This window comes from Trachemys scripta, unplaced genomic scaffold, assembly GCF_013100865.1.
Source record: "Trachemys scripta elegans isolate TJP31775 unplaced genomic scaffold, CAS_Tse_1.0 scaffold_59, whole genome shotgun sequence".
In the NCBI taxonomy this organism is placed as follows: domain Eukaryota; kingdom Metazoa; phylum Chordata; order Testudines; family Emydidae; genus Trachemys; species Trachemys scripta.
In genome coordinates, this window is record NW_023260545.1 from 25526 (window position 1) to 36689 (window position 11164).

General features: G+C 49.3%; 1 protein-coding gene across 1 annotated transcript; it reads right to left on the bottom strand.

Moving 5' to 3' along the window:
- Positions 1–461: 461 nt before the first annotated feature.
- On the bottom strand, positions 462–10766 carry LOC117870605 (up-regulator of cell proliferation-like). The gene is made up of 3 exons (XM_034757808.1): positions 10696–10766; positions 6628–6837; positions 462–5358 (listed from the first exon to the last, which is right to left on the bottom strand). The coding sequence occupies exons 2-3, from the start codon at positions 6806–6808 to the stop codon at positions 638–640; spliced, it is 4902 nt and encodes a 1633-aa protein (XP_034613699.1). The 5' UTR covers positions 6809–6837; positions 10696–10766; the 3' UTR covers positions 462–637.
- Between the last annotated feature and the right edge of the window lie 398 nt (positions 10767–11164).

Sequence of the window (11164 nt, forward strand, 5' to 3'; positions counted from 1 at the left end):
GCGCCCCTGTAGCAAAGGTTGCCTGATATGTTCCATTATGATGCCGTGTTTTCAGTTGGGGACTGGAATGTGTAGCGAAGAAGAAGCTCGGACTGGTTAGACTGGTACTGGTACAGGGACATATTAGAAGGGATGGGTCAGAAGGGGTCAAGCTGGGAGGGTGGGGATGGACGGATGGCTCTATGACATGACCAATAGAGCACTCTCCCCTCAGAATCAGGGACAGAACCCAGAAGTCCTGAGTTTCACCTGTCCTATGCTGTCAGCAAATAGCTATGAAACCCACTGGCAAAGAATGTCCCCCACTCACCTGCGGTGGTCGGTCCGCATGGAGGATGACAACCTACTACTGCTATCAGTTACTCGGTTAGCTTAACCAGTAGAGAAGTGTGCGGGCATCTAAAGGTTCAAGCCCTGCTGAGGAGCTATGGAGGTGTCAATATGATGTCACACGATGGAACTGCTTTGTTTTTCCATTTATTTTTTTTAAACCTAGGCAATTACACACAAAGAACTACATTAAAGGAACCTTCAGGTGGCAAAATCAAGCCCTGGGAAGTAACAAAATGCCAGGATTAAGACTGACGGCGCCTTGTTATGGAATTAAAGACTGTATCATAATGCAGAGTGCCAGCCTCTATTCCATGTTAAATGCCTCTCGGATGCTGCCCAGAGCCTGCTCCTTGGTTATTTTCTTCCACTCCGGGGGCAGATCGGCAGGCTCTGCATTGTACTCTTTGGCAAACTGTCGATTGAACTTTCTGAATATGAACTTCCAATAATCGGAGGCGCTGATGCTGGGGTCCGGTTGTATGCGCCAGGTGGGGTAGAATTGGCGATAATCTTTGTAGGGATGCCATTGGAAGGCTGTACGCAGATTTCTAAATGAATTACTAGAAACTACATCAGAGGAGCACAAAGAATACACAAGCCTATCAGTTGTCTCATATCTGCAGCCCCCCAGCCCTTGAGGCCGATGCACCGATGCAAAATGCTCCTTGTGGTCGCTGCCTCCTGCTTCACAGGGGACGTTACAGAATGGACACTGCTTCCCACAGCCAAACACGCGCTTGAAGATCTCATCCTGGGGCTTGAACTGGAGCTCTGTGAAGACCATTTCCCTGCTCAGCTCTTCCCACTCTGAGAAGATGCCATCTTCCACCTGGGGAAGGAAGGTTTGGATGTCGACTGAGAACTGCCTGACACTGGCTGTGTTTTTGAAGAGGATCACTTCCAAACTGTCCTTGGAGATAACCAGCTCCTTGCACATTGTTTGGCAAAAATGGTCCAAGAACTCAGAGATGGTGAGGGCGTCTTGGCACTCAGAGGTCTCCAGAGCGTCCTGGATTTTCTTCATTATTGTGGCTAGAACCTTTCTCTCCAGTTCTCCCAAGCTCCCAGTCTCTCTGTAGTGGCTGATTAGGCATGTCTGGATCCAGGCCTTTACAAACTCCTCATAGTTACTGACGTATTTCACGTAGTTATCGAAGTTCATCTCCTCCAGCAGTTTCTTTTGCACAGTGAACTGGAAGAAGCTCCGGCTGCCATACTCGATGGACTCTCCACTGCTGAGAAAGTCGTCCACTATCTCAATCCCGAGTCTTTTCTTCATATATTCCCAAAGGGCGGGTTTCAGACAACGGTCACAGAAATCAAAAGCTCTCTTCTGGCAGGCATCCTTCTCATAGTAAAGGTCTCTGAAGGTGGAGAAATACTGAGGTCTCAGCTCCTCCAGGCGATGCTGAGGGTCGTTCTTCTTGAGAAAGTCTTTGTGCATCTTCTGGAAGGTGCTGGCCGCCTCCCCCAGGATGTGAAGCTTCAAGTCGACTTCGAAGGAAGCACTGGTGCGAATCTTCCCAGCGACGTTCTGCTGGAGCCTCTCATTGATCATCCACAGCAATTCCCAGCAATAGGTCTGGTCGTAATCCCCATGAGAGTGGACCTTCTGCTCAATGTATCTCCTACACTCCTCCACCAGGGACTTTGTGAACTCTTCCAATTCACGCCAACATTGTTGTGTTATAAACTCCACAGCTGCTTTGTACCAAGCCAAGTCCAGATACTCCTTCTTCATGAGAAAGGGTTTGTTTTGGTAACTCAACAAGCTCTGGGCTTTATGGAGCATCTGCTTGACCAAACTCCCTCTGTTCTCCAGGTCCTTGCACAGCTGGTAGTGGATGTCTTTATCAATTTGGCGTAGGGGTAAGCGCTCCAGCGGCAGCTCTGCTAAGGTTTCCTTCCACATCTTGGCAAACTCCCTTTCCAGTTCCTTGGGCTTCAGCTCCTTCTCCCTCTCCCTGCAGTCCCGCAAGAGCCCATCCACCTTCCCTTCAATTACTTTCATGTACCCGGCCTGCAGATGGTCTATCTTGCTCCGACCTTTCTGGATACGAATGGCCTCTTCAGACTTGCAGAGCAGATAGCTCTCCAGTTCGTGCCGGAGAAATGTCACGCTTCGGTGAAAGTCTTCTCTGTATTTCTCTACCAGGTGCAGACTCCCGGCTCCACTCTCAAAGTAGCTCTGAAGGCTCTGCAGCATCTTCTGCTCCCCACTGTGCAGCATCTGGTGAACTTCCAGCCTTAGTTTCTCAAAGGTGCCTGGACCCAGATCGTCTGGGGATTGGTTCTGGATGGTGGTTTCTGTTTTGGACATCCAGAGATGCATCTCCTTGCGGAATTCCCACTCCCACTCCGCGTACTTCACAGACAGCTGGGTGTAGGCCTCAGCCACCAGGCTGTTTCTGAAACTGAAGATGAAGTTCTCGTGTTTCACGGCGTTCCAGAGGCTTCTCACCCATTCGATGAACTGGGGAATGTCCTTGGGGGCTCTGCGAGGTGATCGGTGTCTCATGAATTCAAACAGGTATTTCTTTAGTTCACACACACTCTCGCTGTATCCCATATTCACTGGCGCCATGGGAGGGACTCCATGCCACAGCCCAGGGATGTACCAACTGTGCTTCTCCGGATCATAGTCCATGATGTCAGAAAATTTCATCTCCCTGCTTTGTTTTTCCATCCTCGCTGCAGCTTTGGTCATTTCATTCAGCTGCTCCAGGAGGTGTTTCCTGTCCCTCATGTTTTGTTCATGCGCAGACACATCACTGACGTTCTGATGCACAAATTGGCAGTTGGGTTTGTGCCCAATTTCCTCCATTCTGAGAAAGGCATGGACCACGATTTGCAGAACATCCTTCATTTCGGTGGCGTTCTCCATGGCCATGTTAACAATGGTTATGTCACTCAGTCCAACCACCAGTGTGGCCAGCTCATTGTCGTGTTCATAACTATCCTCCATCTTGGCCAGTTCAGGGGCTTTCAAGCCTTCTGTGTCTATCACCAGGATGAAATCACAGCCCAGCTCCTGCTGAAAGTTCTCTGTCACTTTAATGAGTGACATGAAGGCTCCTCGCGTACATCGGCCACTGCTCACTGCAAACTGCAGGCCGAACATGGTGTTGAGGAGGGTGGATTTCCCAGTGCTCTGCACTCCCAGCACCGTTATAACCAACATTCTGGACCTTCCCCTGAGCTTGGCATGGAGCTCAGAAAGAACATCTGTCACCCACTGCAGTGGGATGTTGGAGGCATCCCCATCGATCAGCTCCATGGGAAACCCTTCCAGCATCAGGTCAGCTGCTATGCCTGGGAGATGGATGAATTGTCTTTGGATGTTCCCCATGTTCCCTTCTTTCACCATTGAGCATTCGGCCTCGTAAAATTGCCCCAACTCGCGCATGAAATGCTCCACCCCTAAGGAGCTGGCAGAGATTAGTTCATCCAGTTTTTCCAGCTGTTGTGCATCATCCCCTAGAGCGTGACATTTCTCTTTATACTCAGCCCGGAGCCTAGAGAGGTTCCCCCTGGCGATGTGATCCAGGTGGAATTTCATCCATTTCAGGAAGTGATGTTTCTCGGCTGGACCCAGTTGTCCTATCCCGCTAATAAATTTAACCATCCCGCTGGTGAGGTCACGCTGATTCTGCTGCCTGCGTAGCTCCAACCACCTTTCTCTCAGCTGGGATCTATAGTCTTCCAGAGAGACGTCCTGTTGGCCTTTCATCCGGCACAGCTCTTTCTCCACTTTAGCCAAGTTCTTCCACAGATCTCCTTGGAGCTTCAGCATGTCCCTCTTATACTTTGCCACATCCTGTATTTCAGCAGTGATTTCTTGAACATGCTCCAAGGCGGTCCAACATTCTCCATCATCTTCATCCACCTGGATCCCTAGCTCCCGCGCCGTCACAGCCATGTCACGGACGCTTGCGCTCTTGGGCGAGGAGGTAATGATGCCCTGTAGGGTGGCTTGCAGCTTTTTCACCAGCTCCGCACTGTTGTTGCTCTTCTCTTTCACCAGAAGTTGTGATTTTTTCATATTCAGCAGCGGGGCTAATACATTGAGGAGTCCCACTGTTTCCTTGGCTTTCCCAGACTGATTATTAAGGATGAAGTAGTATTTAGTGGCTGATCCCTGCAAGGATGATAACAATGCGTAGTCTCTCTCACTGATGCTCTCAGTTAATATGAAAACTGCTGAGGAGATCTCTGTTAAAAAGCTGAACTGGGGCCAGTGTGACTCAATGTCTCCTCGCAGGTTTGTAACCGCGATGGGCTCTGGGAAAAGATCCAAATTCTCCCTCCCAGCAGGGAAATACCAGGAAATCTCGACCAGCCCATCTGCGATTTCCCGAGGGACGTTCCCAGACTCCATGTCCCGATGGATGAAGAAATCGTGGTGCTGCTGAGAGGGGCTGAGAACCTCATTGAGGAGTTTGGACTTGGAGAAGCTGCAGCTCCCCATCCGCACAAAGGAAATGGTTGGCAGTGACGTGAGCACCAGGCTCTCCTCTCTGAACCCTCTGCTCTCTGCCAGGGAGTGCGGCCTCCACTTCCTCACAATGTCCCTCATGGCCCACAGCATTAGGATGCACCTGGGGGTGTCGAGGGCAGGTAGCAGCAGAGGGAGGGCAAACTGGCACATGGACATTTTGGACAGGATCTCCTGCCGTAGGAAACTGTCTGAGCAAAGCAGAACGGCACAGAGAACATCGAGGGGGTTCAGAGAAGCCCTAGAGTCATCTTCCCTTAGAGAGAACACATCCCCACTCACCCCACCCTCCTCATCCTCACTTGTGTCCTCATCAGATGTCCCCTGCCAAAGGCTTGTGCTTCTGGCTGTCCCGTTCAGAGCCATGAGCTTCCTCAGGAAGTGCCGAGGCAAGTCTCCCAAGATGTAAGGAGTCGAGTCCTTCAGGCTGTCTGGGCTGATTTGCAGGAGATTCCTCAGTCTGAGCTTCCGGTTTCTGAACTTCTTGAGTTTCAGCTTGGACAGGACGGACTTCACGGCTCCTCTTCTCCCTGCAGATGGAAATGAAGGCGTCACCACCCGGGATGGCGACACAGCTCAGGACCAGTTGCACCGTGGCCTCCTCTCAGTCTCACTTTTCCCAAGATTTAGGCCTCGAGCCTTCACCTCCCTGGGTTGCAATCTCCCCATGCTCCCACTCACAGACCGGGGAAATAACTACAGACCCCAGCAGTGATTCCTCTGGGTCTTGAACTTGGCTTGAGCATTACCAGATGCAGCTACAGGTGCTGAGACCAGTGTGTGAATACAGGGACAGGACACCAGCCTTTTCCAAACAACGGATTGTTTAATCTCACCGCAGGGGACCAAAGCCTAAGAAGCAAAGGGATCTAACCCACCCAACCTCGTTCATACTCCTCTGTCTCAGCTAACACTTGGGGAGGCTTATCTAGATCCCCCCACTGGTGGGGCTGGGTGTGACATAGTGAGGTGTAGGCGGTATGATCTAGATGTCTTAGCATGTATCTGGCCTAGCAGTCAGAACAGAGCCAGAGGGCAGTATCGGGCATGGTCAGGAGACCAGCTGCCGTCAGAGCCAGGAGTTAGGAACCAAGGGTTCAGAGGCAGGTAAGTCCTAGGGCTGGAGTGGGTCAGGGAAGTGGTGGAGAAAGGGCTGGACAGGAAACAGGAAGCAGGAAACTGGCTCAGCTGTGGGTGTGGAATGCATTGAGCAGCCACTGTGGTGCTGTTGCTACCGGGCGTAAATAGGAACCTGTGAGCCCTTTGTCCAATTAGGGAGCACAGTCACTTAGTGTGGGTTTATTGGGCCCAGCCAAGCTCACTGGGTTGCTAGGTGACCGTGCCCAGAGCCAGCTGGGTTCCTGACACTGGAGAGCTGCCTGTGTTTCCATTGGCCCAGAAACAATTAATTTCCCCCCGGAATTTTCTTTCATGGAGGATTTTGCAATTTGGGGGATTTGTTCCAAATTGGGGGAGAAAATCCCAAATTTTGAAATCCCAGATTCTGCCACAAAATGTACTTTCCGTTCCCTGCCCAGCTCTACATATAGTATTTGTAACACAATCCTGGCATCTTCCGCATGCTTCACAGATGGACAATACACTGAGGGCAGGCTATAGCTCGGGTGTACAGAGATGGAGACATTGGATGGAACAATCACAGGAATGTGGGGGGGCCTAATTGACTTCCTCACTGGCCAACTAGCAAGTGGGCCATGGAGACCCAGCTCTTGTTTCACCACCAGGGCAGGGGGACCTGGGTTGGGAGAGGGGCCATGGGGATGTTGTTTGGACTCTACCTGCATGAACTTTGTTGGGAGAGGTCTCGGGAACCTCAGTTCCACTCCTGTCCACTGACACAGAATCTCCTGGTGTCTCGGCTCTGCTCCTCTCCACCAACGCAGCAACTCCTGGTGTCTCAGCCCCATTCCTCTCCACTGATGAGGCAATTCCTGATGTCTCAGCTCTGCTCTCTGGCATGGAGACATCCGAGTCTGGGGTCACTCCATCTAAGGATCCAAAAGAGAAGCCTGCTCAGATACCTTAGACCTTCCCACTGGCCTGTGTCCCACAGCCCCATGTTAGGTGGGGTGAGGGTGCAGGACTGACAGATGGAGCATGAACGAAGGCTGAGCTATGGAATAGGGGTTGTGTCTGCAGCCCAGACACCATGGTGATGGAGCCCTGAACTGAAGCAGTAGCATGGGAGCCAGCAAACAGAGCTGAAAAGATGGGAATTTGTGTGGAAATTTGTAAGGGGAGTTTGGGGGAGAGGTGGGGTGTTCTGTTATTGTTTTGGTGTTTGTTTAGTTGGGTTTTTTCTTTTGTTTTTGTTTTCCTTGACAGGAGCTTAGGCAGGAAGGCTATGACAGATACAGAGGCAGCAGTGGTAGTGACCCAAGAAGTGGAAGAAACAATGAAGATGACCGGATGTGGACGTTGTGGGATGTACGTTATCCTGGAGCGGGTACCCGAAGAGAGCTTCATTTGGATGAAGTGCTGCCTAACAGAGCTAATGGAAGAGAAGATCTGAGGTTTGGAGATGCAGATGGATGCTGTGGTGGAGTTTCAAAGGGGATTTGAGCAGATGATGGAGAGAAGGCAAGAGGAGGCTGAAGGGAAAAGTCAAGACTGGCAGATGGAAGCACAACTGGAGGATATGCTGCTGGATGAGGAAAGTGGCCAATGGAAGCATGTGAGTACAAGAACTAGGCAGAGGAAAAGACCAGCTAGTGAAGGAGAAATAGAGCTCAGGACCAGGTTTCCTGAGTTGGAATATGAGAAGGGGCACAGCAGGCAGTAACAGAAGATGGTAGAACAAGGAAGAAGAGAAGAACTTGCTAGTCCTACATGAAGAGGGGAAGAGTCAGTGGAAATAGACAAAGTTTGGAGCCCCAGGAGGATAGAGGATGATTCTCAAAAGATTGCAAGAGCAAAGAAGAGACAAGAGGACTTGCAGCCAGAAAGAACAGGAGGAAGGCCAGAGCATCACACCAACACAAGGAAGAGGCAGGTCTATGTGATTGGTGACTCCCTACTAAGAAGAACAGACAGGCCTATCAGCTGAGCTGATCCTGAGAGCAGAGGGGTGTGCGCTCTGGCCGGATCTAAGATACAGGATGCGGACCTGAGGCTGAAGAGTATCCTAATGGGAGCAGGAAAGAATCCACTGATTGTCCTTCATGTGGGAACAAATGATACTGCTAGATTCTCACTGGAATGCATCAAGGGTGACTATGCCAGGCTGGGGAAGACGTATAAAGAAATGGAGGCTCAGGTGATCATCAGTGGGATTCTACCTGTCGATAGAGGAGGAGACCAAAGGCAAGACAAGATTATGATGAGCAACAGATGGCTCAAGCAGTGGGATGTTTGTCCTCTGGGAGGCATTCACGGACAGAGGACTGTTCTCATGCCATGGACTCCATCTGAGTAGGGAGGGAAATAGACTTCTGGGATGGAGGTTGGCACATCTGATTAAAACAGCTCTGAACTAGGAACTCGGGGGAGTTGCTAATGTAACCTCCATGTCTGATCCTAATATTGACTAGAAGGAAAATCAAGAAAGGGGAATACAGCAATGATGAGGGAACAGCAGTGGGTAGGAGAACGGCCAGTGCCAATATCAATGACGCTAACAGTCAGGTAGGTGATACAGCAATAGAATTGGGTGAGGAATCTGGGCAAAGCCAAGCATAACAACTAAAATGTCTGTACACCAGTGCAAGGAGTCTGGGTAACAAAATGGAGGAACTAGAACTACTGGTGAAGGAAGTGAAACCAGATATTATAGGGATAACAGAAACATGGTAGACTAGTAGTCATGACTGGATTACAGGTAGTAAAGGGTATGTGCTATCTGACAGATTTCTTCACCAAACCATCGCTGAACCTGCAAGAGATGATGCCATTTTAGATATGGCATTCGTGAGTAGTCAGGAAACTCATAGAACAGCTAGTTCTGTCTTGGTTCGAGTTTAAACTAAATGGAAGGATAAGCAAAAATAGGTCAGCAATTAGGGTCCTTGATTTCCAAAGGGCAAACATTAAGAAATAAAGGGAATTAGTTAGGGAAGTGGACTGAACCAAAGAACTCAAGGATCTGAATGTGAAGGAGGCTTGGAATTACTTTAAGTCAAAGTTGCAGAAACTATCTGGAGCCTGCATCCCAAGAAAAGGGGGAAAAAATCGTAGGGAAGGATTGGAGACCTAGCTAGGTGAGAAAGCATCTGACACATGTGATTACGAGAAAGCAGAAAGCCTACAAGGAATGGAAGAGGGGATGGATCAGAAAGGGAACAGCTTAATTGGACTAAATTGGGATGGGTTTGGATAATCACCATCCAAGAATATTAAAGGAACTGGCACATGAAATTGCAAGAACAATTGCAAGGCTTTTCAATGAATCTGTAAACTCAGGAGTCGTACCCTATGACTGGGGGATTGCTAAGGTATACCTAAGGGGAAAAAACGTGATCTAGGAAACTGTTAGTTAGACAAAACTTGTATGCAAGGTCTTGAACAAATTTTGAAAGAGAAAGCAGTTAAGGACATAGACATAAATGGTAATTGGGATAAAATATACCATGGTTTTACAAAAGGTAGCATGTGCCAAGCCAACCTGATCTCTCTATTTCAGATAACTGATTATCTAGACAAAGGAAATGCACTAGATCTAATCTACCTGGATTTCAGTAAGGCATTTGATACAATTCCCTGTGGAAAATTATTAGTTAAATTAGAGAAGATGGGGATTGATTTGAGAATTTAAAGTTGGCGAGGAACTGGTTAAAGGGGAGACTACAGTAGGTGGTACTGAAAGGTGAATTATCAGGCTGGAGCGAGGTTACTAGTGGAGTTCCTCAAGGATTGGTCTTGGGACCAATCTTATTAAACATTTTTATTAATGACCTTGGCAAAAAAGTGCTAATAAAATTTGGGCATGACACAAAGTTGCGAGGTATTGCCAATCCGGGGGAGTACCAGAATATCATATAAGAAGATCTGGAAAACTGGAAGCAAGGAATTTTTTCCCAGACTAGGACCCAGGAGCCCAGACTGTCAGTGCCCCCCACCCCTAACACTATAGAGTCCCCTCCCCTAGGTGGGACTAGAACCCTGGAGTCCTGATTCCCAGTCCCTGACTGCTCTATCCTACTAGACCATAGTCTTTCACTTCCATCCTTGAAGAACTTCCAAAGTTGACCTTGAGGTCTCAGTGGGACCTGAGGCTAGACCCTACCTTCAATATTCCCTTTTCCTGCAGTGGTTTTTCCTTCTTCTCCATGGCTGGGGATATTTCCAGACCCTACAAAGCAAAACAAGTGAAAGTCTCTTAGTCTCACGTAGGAGCCTATAGATCTGGGCCATAGACTTTGTCTAGCCCAAAGGGGGCTTCAAGGGGCAGCCTTAGATTCTCACTTCATCTCAGGAACCCCTTGGAGAACGGCAGACTCCCTGGAGTTCCAGCTTACCCCCTGCTGGAATGATAGAGGAGGAGCCAAGCTTGTAGCTGGAGCCACTGAAATTGAGCTCCAGGTTCTAAACAATGTGAAGTGGTTTCTGGTTGAGTTGACCTGGTTCAATGGAGCGAATTAGCAAAAGCACCTTTTTCCCTCCCAGGATGTTCAGAGGTAATCGTTTCCGTTTGGGTTCATGCAGCCAGAATCACCTTCTGCTCTTGCATGGGGTCCAAACACACAGGAACTAGACCCTTCCTACATCTGAAATCTAGCACAGCTTTCCCTCTGTCCCTCTCCATACAGCCCTGAGGAGAACCCTCCTGAGATTCGGTGCCCAGTGCAGGACAGCCATAAACACTTCTTAAGCATTGCCCTACAGAGCAAGTCTAGAGACCTGTCCGGTACCTTCGAAATCTGCTCTCTCTGAGGACACAGCAGCTGCAGCCTTCTCTGAGGATCTGGCACCTCCTGGACTCTCTGGATCATTCTTTGAGGGTAAAGCAGTTTCTGGATTTTCAGGTTCATCCTTTATTGGGGTTGTTGCAGAATTTGGTGTCACCACTCCCTTCCCTGAGGACAACACGGTTTCTGGCTTCTCGGGTTCTTCCAGCTTCTTTGGATCATTCTTCTCTGAGGACGTGGCATCTTCTGAGTTCTGTGGATCAATCTTCCCTGAGGATGGGCGACCATCTGGATTACCTAGATCATTCTCCTCATGCGGTAGAGTGGTTTCTGGATTTTCTAGATCATTCTTCTCTAGGGATGTGGCACCTCCTGGGTTCTCTAGCTCATTTTTGCCAAAGGTTACAGCAGCTTGTGGGTTTTCTGCTTCGTTCTTCTCGGCGAATGCGCCACCTTCCGGATTCTCTGCATC

Bases quoted from the DNA above. Each gene is read 5' to 3' on its own strand.
- LOC117870605 (XM_034757808.1), bottom strand. From the start codon at position 6,808: ATGCCAGAGAGCAGAGCTGAGACATCAGGAATTGCCTCATCAGTGGAG. The intron at 5,359-6,627 runs GTAGAGTCCAAA...TTCCATCTGCAG, and splicing joins TCCCAACAAAGTTCATGCAG to GGAGAAGAGGAGCCGTGAAG.